Source organism: Cupressus sempervirens, chromosome 5 (genome assembly GCF_028749045.1).
Source record: "Cupressus sempervirens isolate cs-2001-9-10 chromosome 5, ASM2874904v1, whole genome shotgun sequence".
NCBI classification, from domain to species: domain Eukaryota; kingdom Viridiplantae; phylum Streptophyta; class Pinopsida; order Cupressales; family Cupressaceae; genus Cupressus; species Cupressus sempervirens.
The window spans coordinates 682,164,318-682,188,334 of NC_143122.1; the positions used below are offsets into that span (position 1 = coordinate 682,164,318).

General features: G+C 32.0%; 1 protein-coding gene across 1 annotated transcript; it reads right to left on the bottom strand.

The window, feature by feature from the left end:
• Nucleotides 1-482: 482 nt before the first annotated feature.
• LOC149557778 (1-aminocyclopropane-1-carboxylate synthase 3-like) lies at nt 483-3,609 on the bottom strand. The gene is made up of 4 exons (XM_089786057.1): nt 3,268-3,609; nt 2,610-2,735; nt 1,832-1,992; nt 483-1,654 (listed from the first exon to the last, which is right to left on the bottom strand). The coding sequence occupies exons 1-4, from the start codon at nt 3,544-3,546 to the stop codon at nt 793-795; spliced, it is 1,428 nt and encodes a 475-aa protein (XP_089642183.1). The 5' UTR covers nt 3,547-3,609; the 3' UTR covers nt 483-792.
• Between the last annotated feature and the right edge of the window lie 20,408 nt (nt 3,610-24,017).

Sequence of the window (24,017 nt, forward strand, 5' to 3'; positions counted from 1 at the left end):
TAAAATAAAAAACTTCCTAATCAATTCCCTCATATTTATTATCTATTTTTATTCTTTTATAATAAATACAAAACTTATTTTAATTATTTTACCAACTTATAAAATTTATAAAAATATTACAATCCTACAAGTATAAGTTTATTACCAGTAAACAATACTATATAAAATTGAAATAATAGCTTGAATTTTCAGAGAAAAACAAAAGCATATTCTCTGCAGAAAATTGAAGAGGTGTTTCTTGTAGTGCATGTAATGGGTATTGCAAAGATGTTGGAAAAAGAAAATAATTTTATAGCTGAATACTCAAACATATTCCTGTATGCAAAATTATTGTTAACAAAGGAGCATTTGGTTGGTGAATACACAACCATATTGAGCGTTCTTGTACGTTCTAATTTCTTGTATTTTTACAGGAGACTAAAATATATAGAATAATAACAATATTAAACATGGGCTTTGCTGTTTGCCAGAACCTATTAAAGTAGATATAAAGTGGACAAAGCCAGAAAATGAGAAATTGCTCTATAAGTCTCACCGTTTGAAACTACAAGTATTGTTGCACTGGCCATGTCTATACTTAAGTATTTTTCATAAAGAAATCTTTCAATATATCAGTTCATATTATCAGCTTATACACATTAGAAAGCCTCTGAATCAGTCACAGAAGTAGTCAGGTGTAGGTATGGAGCAACATCCTTTTTGAAACCGTTCATAAAAAAAAAAAACGGAGAGCTCTCTTCATATTTTAACTGAAAGATTATAGTATACCTCTTCGTGACAATGAAACTACCCTTATTTGGTGGACGGTTTTGTATTTGTTTCAACGAACATTTGAAGCCTTTTCAATGCAACTTCCATGGTGGATATGTTCATGTCAGCAAAGCAGACTCTAAACCAGCCAGGCTCAATGCAGTTGAAGGAAGAACCAGGGGATATATTCAACCCAGCCCCATGTAATATCCTTTTCCATAGTTCTAACTCTCCCTCTAAGTCATCTGATGGAAGCAAATGGCACATGTTTACCCAACAGAAAAGTCCTGCATTGCCTTCCAAGTGTTTAATGCCAGCTTTGTTTAGCCCTGAGACAAGCAATTTATACCTTTCTGACAGTCTTTTCTTGTTTTCAGCTATATAATCATTAACAAACCCTGAATCTAAAAGCATGGTGGACAATAAATGCTGAGTCTGAGAAGAAATCATGCAAAAACTAGACATTCTTCTAGCAGCAATTACAACTGCATTATTATAGGAGTATATAGCACCAACTCTGAAGCCTGGAAGACCAAAGTCCTTAGATAAACTATAAACTATGTGCACATTGTCAGAAATAAATTTTTCTGTGACCATAATCTCTGCAATGCTGTAGAACTCTGGAGAAGAGAAGACTGATCCTGAATAAATTTCATCACATACAAGATGTATTTTCTTTTGCTCTGCAAAAGCAAGCAACCATTTTAATGTCTTGGCTCTTGATGTTGTACCCAGTGGATTGCTAGGATTTGTTATGAGAATTCCTTTCACATTCTTCTTTCTATTGAGGGCTTCTTGGTATGAAGATTTCACAGCGGATTTTGTAATTTCAAAATTGTTGGCGCTGTAACAATGGATTGGAACTATCTCTACATTTGTGCGCCACCTTAGATCTCTGTGAAAACTGCAACGAAAAAGAATATAATTGTAAGAAACAAATAAATGTTTTGCAGGTGTAAAACTAAACAGACCCCTGTAGGACAAAGAATTATTGATGTCAGTAAAGATTGACCTAAAGTTTGTTTCATGAGTTTTGTAGTAAATTGATAGAGTTATCAAATGGATCCGAACCCAAAATTACCCTGGATAATATGGAGTGGGTACTAAAAAGGCATCTCCTGGATCAGCAAGGCAGAACATTAAAACTTCATTTGCTGCAGTTGCTCCAGCAGTGCTTACTATCTTATCAGGGTCAAACTTCACTTTGTTTCCTCTCAATGCCTCCATGAAGTTGGACATAGCCTGCACCGACCATGTTGAATTATGTTAATGAGATAGGTAAATAACATGAAGTTATTTTAAAAATATTAGAATTTTTCTATTTCATAGTAATAGGTCTGACCAAGACTTGTCTTGTATTAATGTTTTAGATTGCACTTGGTAATCCATTGGAGAGTTAAAAAAAAATCTCTGTATAAGAATTATCTAGTATTGATATATTAGACCATATTTTCATGATACTATTAGATTAATATAGAATTCAAGAATAACTGTGTAAGATTTGTTTTGCATTAATGTTTTGAATTGTGTTTTATGATCTATCACCAGAGTAATAGAAAATTGAAAAATACTTGTGAAACAAATAATTGTGTAAAATTTGTTTCGCATTGAAGTTTAAATGACATTTTATGTTCTATAATCAAAATAATAAAGAACCAACAAATAAAACAAATGATGCCTTGATTAAATTGTATAAATTTCAATTCATATTATGTCAGGATTTTAGACCACACCATGATCTATCATAAAAAATAATTCAAAACAAGTATAATAAAAAGACAGTTTGATTTTAATTAGAACTATACATGTATTAAAATTGTAACTCTTTGAAGTTATAAAACAGTACACCATTCTACTACCTTTCTAAATTCTGGCAATGCATGGTAGTCCTGATAAATTGCCAACTCTTTAAATAAATCCGGTTTAGCAGTAAGTGCTGCTCCAGGGTGTTCAGCCAACCACATTTCCAACAGATCAAATGATAGCTGCCACAAAAGTACCATATCATTCGTAACCAAAAGCATGATTCAAATATCAATACAAAACAATTCATGTCCTCAACTGGGGCAGCGGCTATACAGCTACTAAACTCTCGTTATGTTTATTTTCTAATAGTTGTAAAAGAAAATGTGAAGAAAACGTTATATGAAGAAAATGGTTTTATTGTGGCTGACTAGCCAAACATAGACAGAAAACAAATTTTATACAACTGAATTTAAAAATGACAATGTCGTGAATTACTATGAATTCTAATGAAATAATGCTAAGTTACAAACAAATACCTAACTTGGAATAGTTCACCTAATTCAGTTGAACTAAAACCCAACTTGAACTTTCAATCTCAATCAAAATAAAACATAAACCCAACTTAAACTTTCAATCTCAATCAAAACAAAACATCTAACAGAACTTGAAAGTGACAAAAACATGTAATAATCTTAAATAAACAATTCATCTCTTTTCCCTTTCTCTAAAGTTAATAAAAAAGAAAATATGATTTGAGCTTTTAAGAGCTACCCCATTCTCTGCAAGGCCCATTTGTATAATCCCATCAGGATTGTGAAGTGAGTCATATGGATTCCTTCTATACTCCTCCCATCCACCAAAGTAAGCTGAGTCTTCTCCATGTAAACTGCAAGTTGCCCTTTCAGAAACACTTGTAATATTATGCGTAGCAGTATTATGAATAGTATTTGAACTCTGACATGTTCCTTCCATTATTTTCATCTTCATAACTCCCAAAACCCTTAAAATAGAGCTGAGCAACAATTTCTGGATCTGAGAATAATTAGACATTCTTCTCCTACACCTTTCTTTATAAGGGCACAAGGACGTACAAATTATGGAGACAAATATCACAAAGTCAATGCCGACAAATCGCAGTTGGCCCACTTCCTCTAAATTCTGAAATATATACTAAATGTTTTAACAAACATTTAGCGAATGGTAGTATTATCTTCAAATGATCCCTTACTATGTACTTTGCCCCTGGTTTTCAAAATAACCTTTGGCGCCCACATTAATTAGGCTTAACTCCGTTATAACTGCATTTCTTTATGGCTGTCCTTACACACCAAAAGATAGTTATCATAATTACTCTCCAATTTTAAGCCAAAAAAAACTCAATACGTTGTGCGGAAAATGGTGAAGATTGAAACCAGTACTTTGGTTATGTTGTCTGGTCGTACAAAATTGATCATGTAAATTTTCCTTCACTCAACTAACTCCAAACAATTGCTCAGCAATAATTTTTTAATTGGTGTTATTGTTTTCAGTTTATTGGATTACATCCTTGATTGTTGTGCAAAGTCCAAATTGAATATAACCTTTTGCATTTGGAATTTTGATCATACCAGCAGTTCGGAAATTGCCCACAGAAAAGCTATGGATGGGTTGACATAGATTTGGCATTATACTGTTCTACCTTTTTTTTTTTTTTTTGGCCCTTTTTGGTTGTCTCAAAGGGAATACTGGCTAAGCTCCACTTATTTCGAGAGAAACCACTCAACTTTTTTGATTTGAAACGCCCAGAGTAATTGTCATGTTCTTTTGTTTTTGTTTTTGTTACTAAGTAAAGAAATGTTACAACACTGTTCAGTTTCAGAGTGGAACTGGATATAGACTGAATTAGGTTATTATAAAATCTCAGGTCACGTAGAATAGAGTATTTTATATTTTGTTTGTGATTTTAAGTTGTTTGAAACTCTTCTATTATGTAATGTTTATTTGGTCTGATGGATATTTATAATTAAGGTTTTCATAAGCTCTTATAATTATGCCCTCAAAAATTTCATATATATTAATAGTCAATCATTTATTTAATAGTATTTAGTCATTTTTGCGTCCTTTATTTAACTTTTTGAGATTGATTGATTTGTGTGAATCAACAAGATACTTGTGAGCCACTAGTAGAACATCGTTCACAAACACTTTGAAATTATCACTTTCAACCCTTCGACACATAACAATTCATACAACATGCATCATTAATACAAATAAGTTGAAACCAATTAAATTGCATATTATTGTCAAAAATCCAATATAGTATTTAGGATATAGAAGTGTGTAAAGTTAGGTATAACCAATACCAGTCACCACTTTGTAAGCTATGATAGTTGTACATTAAATCATGTTTTATTTAATCTAATATCATATGATTTATCACTGTTTAAATATAAGAACTATATTTCTTTCAATTATGAGTACTTATGATCAAAACTGACAAACTTAAAGTCACAAATATCTAGGTTATATTAATAAACAATATGGGAAATTAGATTAGCAAGTATTTTCACAATGATTGGAACATGTCACCTAGCGTTCCCTTCATTCCTGATAAAAATAATGTTGATGCAGGAGCATCCGAGAGTCAAGGCTGATGACTCAGATTTGAGTTTTGGTTGAGATTTACTTCTAGGGGTCATAACTTTTGATTCAGATGTGGGGTTTTGGCTAAAATTTTATAGGCAGTTGCGTGAAGAGAAGTTATTTGGATTGTCGTTGGAGCTCAGCTTGATAGGTGTTCTTTTATACATTTTTTTGGGAGCTTGAAATATCATCTTGACCTCCAAATTTAGCTTTTTGTGTTTTTTTCCAATTTTTTTAGAAAGTTGTTTTTGTAATAAATTTGAAATCATATTTTTGATTTCGTTGATTAGTTGACAATTTGTCTTGCCTTAGTTGGGGGCTTTTCTTGGGAAAAATTGAGATTCGTATGATGAGCTTAAAAAATTTCTAAAAATGGAAAAATCCATTTTCCTAAAAATCTACCAAATATGGTAAATTTTGGAATTGTAATAAGTAGGTGTTTTATTTTATTGTAGAGGTAGAGTAGAGTTGTGAAAATTTTAATAAAGATTTATGGCATTCTAAAACATCTGTATTGTGTCAATTTCTGATTTATCCTTTCACTGGATTGGGTTACATCATTTGGTATTAGAGGAGTAAGATCGTTGGGAGAGGAAGAGGAAGAGGAGGCATCACACTAATGCAAAGATTGGTAGTGTATTTGTAGAGGGGGATTGAACAACTCAATGAGTGACTAGAAAATCAAGGAATAAAAAGAGGAAATGAATCTAGTGAAGGGGGAGAAAATGTAGACAAAAGGCTGAGAGAAATAAGCTATGAAGATAGAGTTCTTAGGGCTTTAGAAGGAAGGAGTAAAGCAATAAAGATTGATGTTTCAGACTATGATGGTAGTCTTAGGCCAAAAGAACTAATAGATTGGCTGAACGAGATGGTGAAAATTTTCAAATGGAAGCCTATGATAGAAGAAAAGAAGGTGAAGTTTGCATGCACAAAATTTAAAGGACATGCAATGATATGGTGGGAATGAGTTAGAAATGAAAAGGAAAAGATTAAGACATGGATCAAGATGGAGAAAAATCTAAGAGAAAAATTCTTACCCATAGATTATTCACAAACCCTCTTTCACAAATAATAGAATTTGAAACAAAACTTGTCTTCAGTGCAAGACTATACAAACAAATTCCACAAGTTATCCATGTACATAGAGCTTCAATAAAATAATGAGAAGATGGCTGCTAGATATGTGAATGGCCTAAAATTCTCTAATTAAGATGAACAAAGCATGCATTGTGTTAACAATGTGGAGAAAGCCTACCAATTAGATCTGAAGGTTGAAGAATAACATAATAGGCAATGTAACTAGAGGAATAGAGGTGGTCAAAGGGGTACTTCAACTCCATTTTGGGGAGGTTCTGGTAATGACCAGGGAGATAGTTTTCAAGGTTTTGAAAAAAGTATAAACACTAGGCAAGATCCTCCAAATCAAGAAAGAGGAAGGAGATTTCAATGAGGTTAAGGCTATGAAAGTGGAAGAGGCTAGGAAAATTAGAGATGGCCTCTCACTTGTTATAGGTGCAGATAAGAAGGCCATAGGGCTTTTGATTGTTCCAATTTTAACATGCATGATAGAAATCAAGGAGGGCAATCTAGAGTGAACCTAGCCTAGGTTGACAATGAATCTGAACAAGAAGTATCTCTGGATATGGGAGAAAGTCACATGATGATAAGGACAATGATTATTCTAGCCAAGGAGGATGTAGAGGAGAAAGGCATTGATGATTCATGGCTCATCATGGCTCAAAACCAACATATTTCGGACAAGGTGTACATAAATGGTGGGGAAACTAAATCTCCAATGTGAAAAGCACCCACATCCTTATTAGATTGCATGGTTTAAAAAGGGAAGTGAAGTCAAGTAGATAAGAGGTGCCTTGTTAAATTTTCCATAGGAAAGGTCTACAAGGATGAGCTATGGTGTGATGTGATTCTAATGGATGCATTCCATGTCCTCTTGAGTTTTCCCTAGGAGTATGACAGAAAGGTTATTCATAATGGGGAAAAGAATACTTAAACCTTCTATAAGGATGGATCTAAGGTAGTCTTATTATTACCTCTCAAGGGTGATTGAAAAATTGAAAGTTTGCTATTTGAAAAGGAACTTGTCAAGGAGATGAAAGTAACAAGGTGTTGTTATGCATTGGTAGTACAAAAGGGAAAAGAGGAAGACTTGGGCTATACCACCATAAGAAGTTGTAGTATTGGAAGAATATTTAGATGTTATTCTATAGGAGCTACCTGATGGACTTCCCCCAAAATGAGATATCCAACATCATATTGATCTTATTCTAGGAGAAAGTCTTCCCAATGAAGAAACATATAGAATGAGTCTAACACAACATATAGGAACTAGACAAGTAGGTGATTGAGCTCATACAAAAGGGTTTGTTATAGGAAAGCATTAGCCCATGTATTGTCCCAACATTATTAACTCCAAAGAAAGATGGAACATGGAGGATGTGTATAGATAGTCAAGCCATCAATAGGATAACCATCAGGTATCATTTTCCTTTTCCACATTTGGATGACATGATGGATGTTCTTGTTGGAGCAACATATTTCTCTAAGATTGATCTACGAAGTGGGTACCATCATATCCACATCTGAGAAGGGGATGAGTGGAAAACAACTTTCAAAACTAGGGATGGTTTGTAAGAATGCAAGTTTGTGCCTTTTGGTTTATCCAATCCACCTAGTACTTTTATGAGAGTCATGGACACTATGTTGTGTTCCTACATTGGTAAGTTTGTAGTTATCTATTTTGATGATAAACCAATTTTTAGTAAGGGAAGGGAAGAACATATGCAACACCTGAGGATCATATTGGGGGTACTAAGAAGAGAAAAGCTATATGCTAATTTGAAGAAGTGCAGGTTCATGAAAGCAAGCTTGGTTTTTCTGGTATTTGTCATTTCCACAAATGGTGTCAAGATGGATCTAGAGAAAGTTTGAGCCATTCTTAAATGGCATAGTCTACATAGTATCACTGAGGTGATATTTTTTCAAGGCTTGGCTACTTTCTATAGAAAGTTCATTCATAATTTCAACATCATTGTAGCACCTATGACAGACTGCACTAAGGGTCGGGAGTTTTCATGGACCAAAGAGGCTAAAGAGAGTTTCCAATACCTAAAGAAGGTCATTGAAGCTAGAATACTAGCACTACTAGATTTTGATAAAGTGTTTGAAGTGAATTGTGATGGCTCATATGTGGGCATTGGTGTTGTACTCAACCAAGAAGGTAAGCCCATTGCCTTTTTTAGTATAAAATTGAATGATGTGCGAAAGAAATATTCTACATATGATATATAATTCTATGCAATTGTGGAATATTTGAGGCACTGGAAGCATTATCAAGTAGCCAAAGAATTTGTGTTGTTTATAGACAATATTGCTCTAAAATACTTGAACACACAAAAAAAATTGAACACTAGACATGCAAAGTGAGTTTCTTTCCTATAGGGGTTTATCTTTGTTCTAAAGCATAAATCAAGGAAACAAAATCAAGTTGTAGATGGCTTAAGTAGGTGAGTTATTCTTATAGCCATCATGGAAATAGAGATGGTTGGCTTTGATACAATCAAAGGCTTGTATGAATCTGATAGTGACTTTTGGGAAGTTGTTGATCAGTTGAAGAAGCTAGTACTTGGGCACGTATACACTATTCAAGGTGAGCATCTAATGCAAGATGATTACTTATTAAAGGGGAAATTGTTGTGTGCTCTTGTAGGCTAAATGTGGGGAAAATATTATTTGAGAATTTCATAGTAGTGGTATGGTTGGGCATTTTGGGAAGGGCAAAACCATAGCTTTCATGCCAATTAAGTACTATTGGCCAAAGATGAAGTGAGATATCACTAGGTTTGTGGAGAGGTGTCAAATTTGTTAAGTAGCCAAAGGGGACTCCTAGAAGACTAGATTGTGCATGCCTTTAACAGTACTAGTAGGACTGTGGACAAACTTGAGTATGGATTTTGTATTGGGGCTACCACATATATAGTGAGGTAATGGCTCTATCTTTGTAGTTGTGGATAGATTCTCAAAAATGGTTCATTTCATTACTTGTAAGAAAACTAGTGATGTTACTAGGGTGGCTAAGTTGTTCTTTTGTAAAATAGTCAGATTGTATGGGGTTCCAAAAACACACCTCTGATTGAAATACTAAGTTCTTGAGTCATTTCTGGAGGACCTAATGGAAGAAAATAGGTTCAAAGCTACATTTTAGTAGTGCTTACCATCCACAAACTAATGGACAAACAAAGGTTATCAGTCATAGATTGGGTAATCTATTGTGATGTATTGTTCAAGAGAAGCCCAAACAATGGGATTTGGCATTGCCCTAGGGAAATTTTTCTTATAACAACTCAGTGAATAGATCAACTAGTAAGTCATCATTTCAAGTTTATGGTCGTAACCCTTAGGGTGTTCTTGTTTTGACACAACTTCCCTTGGGTGAAAAAGTTAGTAATGATGGAGAAGACTTTCTAGAGTAGCTCTACTAGTTGTAGGAAGATGTAAGACAAAAGTTCTAGGATAGAAATGAGTGGTACAAAGCTTCTACATATGCTACTTGAAGTTGTCAGGTTTTTAGTGTAGGGGATCTAGTGATGGTTTATCTCATAAAGGAGAGGTTTCCTACTAGGAATATTCATAAATTAAAATATAATAAAATTGGTCCCTGCAAGATTTTGAAGAAGATTGATGATAATGCTTATGAGGTATAGCTCCTTAGTGGTCTTCATATATCTCCTATGTTTAATATTTCTGATTTTTATACTTTCCATGGTGATGACACTTCTGTTGAAAAAGAGTATGTGGTAGACTGGACACATACCATCCCCATCCAAAAAGAAAAAAGGTTGCACTGATTCTAGACAAGAAGACTATTTAGACTTGCTAGGGTGACTACAACAAATATCTTGTGTAGTGGGAAGGGTTGGCACTAACAGATAGCATCGGGATTAGGAATGGGATTTGAAGAAACTAGATGAGCCTAACTGGAAGCAGTTTGAGGACCAGAACTTGCAGGAGCTATGTTCTTACCAAGTAAGGGAGAGTGATGCAAGGGCATCTGAGGGTCAAGGTTGTTGACTCAGATGTGGTTTTTTGTCACAATTTACTTTCGAGGGTCATAACTTTTGACCCAGATGTGGGTTTTGGCTGAAATTTTATAGGCAATTGTGTGAGGACAAGTTATTTGAATTGTCAATGGAGCTCAGCTTGATGGGTGGTAGTTTTGATATTTTTTAGGAGCCTAAAATATCATCTTGACCTTTGAATTTGGGCTTTTGTGTTTTTTCCAATGTTTTTAGAAAGTTGTTTTTGTAATAAATTTGAAATCATATTTTTTATTTTGTTAATTAGTTGGAAATTCATCTTACCTTAGTTGGGGGTTTTTCTTGGAAAAAATTGAGATTCATAGGATGAGTTTTAAAAATTACCAAAAATGGAAAAAACCATTTTTCCAAAATTTTGCCAAATATGGTAATTTTTGAAATTGTAATAAGTAGCTTTTTTATTTCATTGTAGAGGTAGAGTAGAGTTCTAAAAGTTTTAAAGATGAATTATGGCATTCTGAAACATCTATATTGCATCAATTTCTGATTTATCTTTTCACAGGATTGGGTTACATCAAATGTTTTGTATGAATGATTTTTTTTCAATTTAAGGATAAATATAGTACTTAAGTAATTATAGAAAATTACACATCGATGTTGAAACAAAATTTTTTGTAACAAATGTTAAAATGATAAAAAAATCATCAACATTTATGATAGACCTACCAACTTCAAGAACCTAACAAGAACATGAAACAAATAAACATGACATATTTAGAAAAAATATACTAGTTAAATCAAACTATATAATCATAGAGGGGAAAAAAGAAACTATTAAGACAAAATAAAGAATAATTACACTCAATATGTCACCTTCAAATTGTAGTTGAAACCTTTGATTAATCATATAAGAAAAACAAGGATCATAAAATCTATCTTGCAAAGTATCTTCTCCAATCCAACTCACAAGAGTTCTAAAGAACCACAAGAATTACAAAGCTTCCATTCAATTGTTAAAGTTTTTCCTCGTAGTACTAGAAAGAGAAGTTAACTAAACCAACATTATTCTATCTAACTCCACGTATTAAAATGACTCTTAAGGTTCCACCAAAATATAAGTTCTTGCTTATTTAAGAAAAAGGGGAGATAGACATTTTTAATAAATCTAATCACCATATTAGAAGCTCTAGGCCTAGAGATAGAATCAATAAACTTAATCAAATTATTCAAATCAAGGTTCATCAAAAGATCAATATCATAGGGAAAGAAAAATATATTTGTTCATATTCATTATATCAATTGAGACCTCACAAGCCATTATCAAGATAAAAATATAATAGATGTAGGTACGTGTCTCTATAATGAGGACTCTAACATTAATCAATAAAGTATAAACACATCATGAGCTCATATGCACACATTAGGTTTGCATTGGTTATAATTTAGCAACTAAAATTTGTATGCTTAGTTTGTTGAATCAAATGTACTTATAGGATTCCATATTGGGGTTGAAATTGAGTGATTATGATTGGTGGCTAAGTCCTCTGGCTAAATCATCTAGTGTACAAGTCATATGGTATGAACAACTCAAAGAATATACATTATGAATAAATATATCATCTCATTAGATCTATGATAATTAAATACAACACAACAAAATATAACCATCCATCACAAACACAAGATCAAAAAAAAAGGAACAATTGTACAAGTACATCCAACAATGGCATCCAGTTTTCAGATCTCAATGGTATAAGAAACACTACCACCCAACCTTGTGGAAACTAAATGGGCCACTCCCATCATGATGAGGAGATGATCTCAAGTCCCATATGGATATTAATTCATAGGTCATAAAAAATATCTAGTTTAAGGAAAAATTGATAGAAATCTATCTTAAAGGTACCAAGACACAAATAAAAGCTAAATTCAAAGGCATCCTTGATAAAAACTTGATATGAAATGTTATCACTTATTAAAAAAATTTACAATGTGTTACCTAGGAAACCTCTTTAGGGCTCTGGCCTCCATTGCAAGCCACTTCCCAACATACACATAGATTACCTACCCTAAGCAAATGAAAAGTAGAACTCATAAAATCACAAGTTTTACCCCAGTCCTATACAATAAACTGGAAAGTATGTAAATATAAATCACAATATTCACCTTAGTACAATACAACTAACTGGGAAGTACCAAAATATAACCGATTGAAACTCAAGGGTCATAGCAAGAAAATTACAATAATCACATTAGTCCTGTACTAGCAACAGGAAAACATCAAAAGATAACTAATCAAAACTCAAAAGTTACACTAAGAAAATCACACCATTTACTTCAGTTCTATACAAGCAACTAGATAGCACTAACAAGCAACTGATCAAAACTCATCATAGAAATATGTGAATACATCACAATGGTAAGGTATAAAAGATCATGATCAAATAATAAGCATTGATCCATATCTCCAAGATCAAAACCTAACTTATGACTTCTCATCTAGCATCATCAAATAGTAACTCTGAGGCCTCTGGTAAACATCCAAAACTAGACAACATAATAACTCAAACCCAAACCCAACACAAAGTAAAATGTTCATCATGACAAGCGTAGTTTCATAGTTTGTTTTGTTTTGAAACATAAGATTTTGATTTAAAATAGGGTTCTAGATTTCCATTTCTTAAGTGTCATAATTACTAAGCTTTTCAAGTTCACAATTACTCCAAAATTCCTTCGTATTAAAAATCATTTTTACATCAAATTGAACCATTTAAACAAAACCCTAGTTTATTAAAAATAATTGATTTCCCAATTGAATTATAATTATCAATTTACTTCATAAAAATATTGTAAAAGTAAAGTAATTAATAAAATATTCAATTACATACTAGTATCAAACAATTTGTGTAATTAAATATCATTATCATAATTTAATAATAATTATTAATTATCAATATAATATTTATTATCTTTTTAATAAACTAATATATTTATATTAAATTAATAATAATAATAAACATTAATATACATAATATAATAACTACATATTAATTTTAATAACAATAATATTATTTATTATATATATTTAATAAAATTAAATATAACATTGAAAATATACAATAACCCATGCGTTTAAGGCTTGTCTACTAGCTTCATAAGCTGTGATAGTGCCACTGCTGCAATAGTAGCAATGTACTACCTTACAAGTGTACCTACTACTATGACACCAATAGGTTGTCATGCGACCTGTAGATCAGAGCTGCTAGGTGGGGTGGGGATTTGGTGGCCCCTGCCCTCCCTTCAAACCTTTTCCAATTTTTTTAAATTTTATTTCTTCAAATAAAAAACAAATAAAAATAATGCCCTCTTTAATAAAATTTTCATTTTTATATAATATAATTATCATAGTAATTACTATGGTAATTATATATATAAGTTTCCATAATAGATATTATTGGGAAAATAATTGCAATGAGTGAAATTTGTAAATCTAAATTTTGGGTCTCTTTTCCCAACACCATCGTAATTTCAATCATTCCAATTATGAGTCATTGAATTTCCCAAACAAGGGTTTCAAATTTAATTTTTTTCACAAACATTTTTGAAGAACAATAAATTTTAACACATGAGTTTCAACCCAAATAAATTCTGAAAATAGATTCATACAAACTCGAAGAAGACATAAATTTTAAAAGGAAACTACTGTGAAAATCTCAACAAGATCCTACTTTGATCTGATGCTAACCAAATGAATGCTCAGAGCTCACAAGAAATTCCCATCTTCTTGAAAACCCTCTTTTACGATATTTGCTTCTCTAGACCTGTGTATGGAGAAATGAACTCTAATTTCTTAATAAAAAGCTTTATCCTTTTAGGGTTTAAATTTTGCAAACTCAAAAATACCTTTTTTGTATTATTTTAATATATTATATTTAAATTTTATGGGCAATTTTTTTGCATTTTAATTAGACTAAACTTTATTAAATTTATTTTCTCTCTCTCTTTTATTAAATCACAAGATGCCTTTAATAATATATTTATTAATTTAACTAGTAATAATAATATTCAAAGATTATTATTAAAATGAAACTCCTCAATAAATTATTATTAAATTAAATAAATATAATTATGCTAAAGTTAGAACTTTAATTAAATCTTTTAATTTTAATTCTTTTATTTAACTAATTTTTAAATTAATTAAATATAATTATAATTAAAATTTCTGTATCAAATTTTTATTAAATTAAATCATTTAATAATCCTTTTATTTGATTTAATTATAACTAAAAATCACGATAGCCCTGCAATCTAAATAAGAAAACTCATCTAAAAGACAAAATATGAAAGCAAACTCAAGGGTCAAAATCTTGAATTCACATCACTCGAAGAATTTAGAATGTTAAATAACTTTGATACTTACCCTACTTTCTCAGACAATTACCTTAAGTTTGGAATTTGGACTCAAGAACTATCTCCCCTCTTTATCATTGAGATACTATGATAGTGCGCACACATCTTGGCAATGCAGGTAAGTCGATGCTTAGTACCTATAATTTGCATAAAAGCCAAGCATGAACAAATACATATATATCTAAACCAAACATGCAATGGTAGGGAGTGGTGAATCATGTAGACCTTGACTAGTAGGTGACTATGGCTCCCTCCCTTAACCACATTAGAAATGCCAAACATAAAGTAAAGCATACAATTATACCATACACATTTAAGTATGGGGTAAGTAACCATAGAAATTGCATATAAATCATCCATCTATCTATCATCATGAGATAACTAAAATCACTATAAACATCATCATCAAGGGAATAATCATGAACACATGAAATAACCAAGTATCAAGTAGCTCATCAAATATATCAATTGAGTATGAAATAATGTCCAATCAAATATGGCCACGAAGTATGCTAATCGTAAAACATAACCATAAAATTGGCCTAAAAGAATTTGACAATAAAACATAAAAATTAAAATAGTGGTAGGCATTACATCCATCCTCCTAGACTTAGGCTTTCTCATGGAAGTCTACAAACAAGATAAAACTTAAACACTCATTGTGTGGGTCCCATTGGGCTCGTTCCCCCTGTAGGAGGATATGGATCTACTGCAAACTTAAACACACATTGTGCAGGTCCCATTGGCACGTTCTTCTTGTAGGAGGATATGAATCCACTGCAAACATCCAAGCAAGAACAACAAAAATGCCCACAAAGTCAACAAAGGCATACTACCTTAAAGCATAATCATAAGGAAAACATGCTTGAAAACCAAATCAAAGTTATTCAAGTTTGTCCTTTTTCTATGTTTCAAGTATTCAACTTGGAAGTTCAAATGTTCAATTTGTAATAGATACATATAGGTGTTTAAGTTTCATTTAAGTTTAACTACATGTCATCTAGTGGCATTCCAATATACCCAGATCTCGCAATGTAAAAACTTGGGGTCTGACACTAGATGTAACACTCCACTAGGGAACCCAAAAGAATTTAACCTAAAGTTTCACTATGTTTGGCTAGCATCTTAAAAAAAAAAGATTACAATAACAAGAGATATCATAGTGAAAGAAAGAACTCACATACATACAAAAAAATCATAAATAGATTACATCTCTTAAGGGTTCCATGACATTGAATCACATATATATAAGTTTTATTAATACTAAATCTGATACATAACAAATCCACATCGTAGAATAACTACTAGTATGAATCCAATGAAATAATATACACTTACATAACATGCCACATGGCATAACTAGAATGAATAATCATTCATTATACATGTCATAGGGTATGAAAAGCTCAATGAATAAACATCATGAATAAATACATCATCTCATAAGATCTCTTATAATCAAATACAATACAATATAATATAACCATCCATAAAAAACACAATATTAGAAAGAATAGAACAACTATACAAGTACATCCAACTATCAGATCTCAATGGTATAAGGACACTACCACCCAACCTCATGGAGCCTAAATTGCCCACTCACACAATTTTGAGGAGATAATCTCAAGTCCCATATGGATATCAATCCAAAAGTCATAACCAACATCTAGGTCAAGGAAAACCTAATAGCAATCTATCTCAATAGTACCAAGACACAAATAAAAACTAAACCTACAAGCAACAAAGACATTTAGGAAATCTACTATGCAAGAGAGCAAGTGTTATCACATGAGCCAACTCTAAAGTTATCCTGACAGTCTTTTGGACTCTGCACCCCCTAGTGTCTCTATGCATCATCAATATCCTTTTGTACATACAAGACATAAAAATGAAGCAAGGTCGCAACCAAGGATCCTCTCTACTCCCATCTTAGCTTGTACTAGCACTTGAGGCATGGGTGAGGAAAAACATTGACTCTTATTAATTCATTTTAAACCCATTTAATGGAAAGTGATCACTTATTAAAATAACTTACATTGGGTTACCCAAGAAACCTCTTTAGGGCTCCAACCTCTATTGCAAGCCACTTCCAAACATACACATAGATTACCTCTTCTAAGCTCATGAAAAGTACAACTCATAAAATTAAAATTTTCACCTCAGGCCTATACAAGCAACTGAAAAGTACCTAAATATAAATCACAATGTTCACCTCAATTCTATACAAGCAACTAAAAACCACCAAAAGAGAATTGATCAAAACTCAATGATTGTCATGTAGGTTCCCATGCAACTTGCAAATCCCAATTGTAGGTTGGGGTGGGGATTTGGTGGCCCCTGCCCACCTTCAAACCTTTTCCAATTTTTCAAAAAAAATATTTTATTGAAAAAAGAAAAAAAAAATGCCCTCTTCAATAAAATTTGTGTTTTTATATATAATATAATTATCATAATAATTATTAATTACCATGGTAATTATTAATTACTGTGGTAATTATCTTATTATATATAATAATAACAAATTTCTATAATAGATCTGATAGGGAAAATAATCGCAACCAGTTAAGTCTATAAATCTAAATTCTAGGTCTCTTTGACCAACTCCATCCTAATCTCAATCAATCCAATTATGAATCATTAAATTTCTCAAACAAGACTTTCTAATTTAATTTCGTCCATAGATATTTGTGAAGAAAATTAAATTTTAACACAAGGGTTTCAACCCAAATAAATTCAAAAATAGATCCATACAAACCCAGAGAAGACATAAATTTTTTAAAAAGAAACTACTATGCAAATCCCAACAAGACCCTGCCTTGACCTGATGCTAATCGTACCAATGCTCTAAGCTTGCACAAAATTTCCATCTTATCAAAAACCCTCTTTCACAAAGTTTGCTCCTCATGATGAGCTCTAATTTCTTAATAAAGAGCTTTCTCCTTTTAGGGTTTCGGTTTTGTAAACATGCAAATCCCTTTTCCTTATTATTTTAATTTCATGTGTACAAATTTTACATTTAAATTAAAATAAACTTTATTAAATTTATGTTCTCTCTCTCTCTCTCTCTCTCTCTCTCTCTCTCTCTCTCTCATAAAATCACAAGACATCTTTAATAATATATTTGATAATTCAACTAGTAATAGTATTTATAGTTTATTATTAAAATGAAATTCCCAAATAAATCATTATTAAATTAAATTAATATAATTATGCCAAAATTAGAACTTTAATTTACATCCTTTAAATTTAATTCTTTTATTTAATTAATTTCTCAATTAATTAAATATAATTGAAAATTAATTTTTCTTTATAAAATTTTGTGTTAAATTAAATCATTCAATGATATTTTTATTGGATTTAATTATAACTAAAAATCGTAGCAGACCCACAATCTAAATCATAAAACTTATTTGAAAGAAAAAGTACTAAATCAAACTCAAGGGTCTAAATCTTTAATTTACATCACTTGACAAATTCGGAAGGGTAAATAACTCTGATACTTGTCGTACTTTCTAGGACAATTAGCTTAGATTTAGGATTTGGACTCAAGAAGTATCTCCTATCTTTACCATTGAGATACTGTGATAGGGCATGCTCATCTTGACTATTCAAGGAAGTCGATGCCTGATACCTACAATCTACATAAAAGTTGAGCATATACATATACATATATATCTAAGCTAAATAGGAAATGGAAGGAAGTGGTGCATCATGTAGATCCCAACTAGTAGGTGACTATGACTCCCTCCCTTAACTACATCAGAAATGTTAGACATAGAATAAAACATACAAGTACACCATACACATGCAAGTATGGGGTAAGAAACAAAAAAATGCATATAAATCATCCATCTATCTATCATCATGAGATAGCTTAAATCACAGTAAACATCATCAGTGACGGAATATTCATGAACACATGAAATAACTGAGTATGAAATAATATCCAATCAAATCTTGTAATCAAGTACCACTAATCATAAAATATAATCATAAAATTGACCTAAAATAATTCGACAATAAAACATGAAAAGTAAACTAATGGTAGGCATTACAAGTATTCATTAAAAAAATTGTGTACTTGTAAATATTTTGAATTAGACTTTGAAATATCTTATTTTTAAGTGTTGTGTATAATGATATTTGTATTAGTTGTTATCTTCTTAGTAGGAAGATTGTAGCCATTGAAATCTCACCTAATTTTAAAAAAACTTTTTACCTCAATCAAATTCTTGGATAAATTTTGTCTAATAACTACATGGCTATTGATTCCTTAACATTCAAAATTTTTAAATGTGTATGGTTTGGGAATGTAAGTTTTTTTTTTTACATTTATTTTGTTTTATCTTATTTTCTAAGAACAGTCAAGACAAGGTCATTATTTTAGATTTTTTTCATGGAAGAAATCATACAAATCTATTGTAATGAAGTCTTGTTGTGTATAATATGGATTTGTGATTATTACAATGTCTTTGGAGATAGAAAGTTGCATTTTCATTATTATTTAATGCTATAAGTTTTTTTAAAAGTTAAAGTTTTTTCTTGATTATTTTCTCCATAAATAAATTAAAGTTGTATCACATTTCTTTATCTAGTAGAATAGGAAAGGTTAAGCTTGTTAAAGTTGGGATAAGTCCCAATTACTAGAAAGTATTTTTTGTCTATATAAATTTTCTAGCTCAAGATGAAATCTTAGTAAAGTTCTCATGGTTTGTAGATTTTATTAAACTATATTTAATTAGATTTCTATCATGTTTAGTTAGAAAAATTTCTCCTAAATTTCTCATTTTTGCAAAATTTTTCTTGTGACTAATGCATTATTACATATTTAGAGTGTATGATGTTTAATTTTTCTATCCTATTGTAACTCATACTTGTGAATTCACAATTGATTATTTTACTGAGCAAATACTTTGATAATATAAATATATTTTTCATATCTTGTTTCAATAAAAACAAAAATAAGATATTGCAATCACATTAATATATAGGGTGACAGTTGTTCATTTCATGAATTTCAAGGAAAAAGCCTTTACAGAAAGAAGAATAAACTCTCAAATCTCATCAAATCTTTGTACAAGCATAATTTGATTAAGAATAAGAAGTGAAAAAAAAAGGTTTACAAGCAGCACCAAATTCTTGCAAAGGAAGGATAATATCAAGATTACCTCATGAAAAATCTTTGGGACAAATTTGTGAGGATCTTTGTTCAATGGAGATGCCATGGCTTTCTGAAGTAGCAGCATGAATACCAGTATCAACAACTGGGTCACCACTAGCTGGGGCCATTATAAGCTAGCCTAAAATGTAAATGTGGTTTGACAAATGGAAACAACAGAAGGAAAGCTAAACTCAAATAATTTTATTGGTCCTAATCTACACAAAATTTATCTTGAACCCTATTATTCTAAATGTAAACATTAAATTCATACCTAAAGCTGGAGATGTGGAGGATATTTGCAATTAGCAACCTATTACCCTTTTGAATGTGTCATATAAGATTATTGCTAAGGCAATTTCTCACAAAGTTCACACCTCCTTCATTTAATTGTGTGGCCTAAGAAAACAATCTTTATCAAGTCCAGATATGTTCTTGACAACATTATTGTTGTCTAGGAAGGAATAGAGTGGGCTCACAAGTCCAAGCAGCTAGCTATTTTTTTCAAAATAGATTTTGCAAAAGCCTATGACTTAATTGAATGGCCTTTCATTTTGGCTATGCTTCGAGGTCTTGGTTTTGGTCACAATTTTCTCCAATCTGTGGAGATGCTCTTTGGAAATGCTAATTCTTGCATTTCCATCAATAGTTCCCAATCTAATGCCTTTTGGATTTTTCATTCCATCTGGAAAGGTTTCCCTCTAGCTCTAACACTTTATGTTTTTGCTACTAAAGGGTTTGGCTATTTTCTAGCCCATTCTATGTGTTCCAGTTTGGTTTATGGCATTTCTTTGCCATAATCCCCTTTCTAGTTAGTTAATGGCCATTTTACTAATGATTTCTTTCTCACTCTTTTGGAGGATTCAAAGAAAACATTAATAATTCCTTAAATTTCCGTGACACTTTTTGTCAAGCCTTTGGCTCTGCTATTCAATGGCATAAAACACTCTATTATTGCCAGTAATTTTTGCCAACGCCACCTTGGTTGAACTAGTTTGAATGGAAATGGGTTGCTCATGGGGAGATCTTCCACTTTCTAGGCATTCCTTTTGCCTTTCAAGCATCACCAGTGAATCTATGGAATGCAGTGCTTGCCAAGATTACTAAGAAGCTAGATTATTGGCTTACAAAACTACTTTCTCTTGTGGGAAAATTCCAAATTTTCTTGAAAGTCCTTATAGCTACACATGTCTATTATTCTTCTTGTTGGGCTCCTTCAAAAGCCTCCTATCAAAAACTAGAGAGATTTCTTTGTGATTTTCTCCGGGCCTCTGATTCTTATCATCATGACTTTCATAGAGTTTCTTGGGATTTTTATTGTCTCCTAAAAGAGTCTAGAGGCCTTGGCCTCCTCTCTACATAGAAGTAAGGCCATGCTTTATCTACCAAATGGATTATTCTTACCATCATTGGAGATGAAGTCTAGAAGATTTTGGTTCAGCATTGCATTTCTTCTAGATTTCCCATCAATAGGCCTACATGGAAGGGGATTGGCTTTCACACCCTTCTCATCATGCGAGAACCCATGCTCATACAAGGCTCTCTTGTTATCAAGAGCATATGGAAGGCTTGGGAATTTTTCAAGCCTTGGCTTCACTAGTTTGGTGATGAGTTTTACAATTGGCTCTCTTTGAACCAATAGAACATTTGGTGGTCTCCCCTATTTGCCATCCATGGTACTCCTCTTGCCAAGACTCAAGGTGCTAGTGCTCTACATTTTTTCAAATGAGGCATCAAGACTCCTAAAGATCTTTTCTCTAGGGTTTCCATGAGTTTTAGATCTTGGGAAGATATTCAAGTCTAGTACTATCTTGCTCATTCAGATTGGCAGACTTTTGACTTATTACTTTCCACAATTCTAGGGAACTTAATTCATAAAGTGGGTATTCAATCTATTAGACCTTGGTGGAAAAATTGGAAATGGTATCCTACCACTCCTTTCACCAGTTACAAACCAATTTTGGGTTATAGATAGCTTTCTCCCCATCTGTCGATGGTGGATATGCTCAATCAAAGATGGCATTTACAATCTTCTCTTTCTCAATGGAGAAAGCACTTTGACACTATTTGGAGTGCTATTATAGAACCCAAGATTGCCCATTTTTCTTGGTGCCTACTTTATCAAGGTCTTCCCCTTGGGCCTCAACTCAAGCATATTGGGGTTTCAGATCCTAGGTGTCCTTTTTGTGGCCAAGTAGAGTCATTCCCGCATACTTTCTAGGTTTGTAGACATGCTCAAAATTATTGGCACTAGATTCATGAATTTTTTAAGTCATTTTGGCCTGAACCCTTTTCTTGGAACATGACTATTTTGGGTGATTCCCCAGGAGCCCTAAAAAATTTACCCAAATCTAGCATACCTTTAAGATGGAGATTTTGTTCACTCTGTGGAAAGATAGAAATGTTGTTCTTTTCACTCATAGTTGTCATAATATTAATAATGCCACGTACACTAAAGCATGCATTTGTAATAATGTAATGATGTAGATTCATGACAAGAAAACAAGGTGGCCCACCTTCAAGAGCTTCTTAATCACTAGGGAAATTCCCTTTATACTATTGCTAGGGTACCTCCAGATGCCTCGGTTGATACCTTGATGCTTAGAGGCCACCACTAGATGTGCAACTCTTTAGGCTGCCACTCACATACTCCTTATTCTAAGGCTTCCTGCCACCACTAGGTGGTGATGATGGATGGAGGTGCCACTCAGTTTCCCTACCCTATGGTGGCATTGGCTGGTCCCTACCTCCTCCTCCTAGCACTTAGTGAGTAGTTTCTAGGAAATGGCCTTTTCACCTGGAACTAGTCATTTCACCTCCTTGACCTGATATGAAGGATGCTGACAGGCCACAAATGATGTTGATGCTACTATTGATGGTTGCACTAGTCTACCTCCCAATCCTAAGGATGATTTGGATTTCCATGATAGAGATGAGCCACCTCCCTCATCAGGCATTGCTTTAGCCACCTGAGGGTTGCTTTATATGTTTTATCTTTATGAATAGTTAATGTTTCTAGCTTTAACCATGTGAACTCTCGTGGGGTGATCTTGTATCCCCCAGTCCTTTTTGTTAATTTTAATCTTAGTATATTATTTATTAATAGAAAAGGACTATTCATAAAAAAATAGGTTTGAATTATTTAGAATATCAACATTTTTAACAAAGGTAAAAGAAAAATAGTTTTCTCATTCAGAATTTTATTTATCTTTTATTGAGCTAACGAATATACCATATTTTCATTGATAAGTTTATTTTCCTATGTTTATTATACACAACTTTCTCACATTAAATATTTATTTTTAATAAATGATAAATCATGCTTTTGATTTTTCGGCTATCAGTTGTTGCAAAGAAGCACATTGATTTCAATAAGAGAGAAGACACAACAATTTAGGTATGACATTAGAAAATAAATAAATAAATAAATAAATAAATAAATAAATAAATAAATAAATAAATAAATAAATAAATAAATAAATAAATAAATAAATAAATAAATAAATAAAAACACCTAACAAATGTATTTTCCAATTCATAGTTGGGCTTGTAGATCAAATTTCATATTTTTATGCAACCCCCATGTACATCTCACTATATACACTAGTAATGTAAGTTGTAAGTTTCTAGGGAGATAGTCTAATATTTTTATATGTCTTGCAATTACAAAAAACATTTTCACATTTATGGTGGTTTTAGTAGACTAATTGCATTGTTTGTGGTATTTATTTTTTGAATAGATGTATAGCCTCCACATAAAAACTAATATATGTTGTTGGAAATTTTGCTAAGGTAATCATCTAATTTTGTCATTTATGGAAATATGATTTTAGTATGAATAGAAAAGATCATGGAAATGAATTCAAGGAAGTTGTACTTAGAAAATTATATAAGTATCATGAAGTTTATCTAGTAGATGAGATAGGGTTTTGATTGACGAGTATCACTAGTTACTCCTTGACACATGCACATTTACGTATACAGAGTATAGAGTGCTATGATGATGTGGCCAAGTGTACATGATAGTATAGATATTATGGCAAGAGTTATGGTCAATTTACTAGACTTACAATCTAAAGGAAAGAATAGAGCATGATATAGAAATGAGGATTACAAGTTAAACATTTATTTTGTTTATGAAATAATTATTTAACTAATTAGGGATGACATCCTAGATGTTAACCCTAATTTAGCAAGAATTAATTTTGTTTTTTACCAAGCATGTGAAAGCTTGAAGGCCAATAGGGAAAGTTTTGTAAAATGAAGAGGTATAA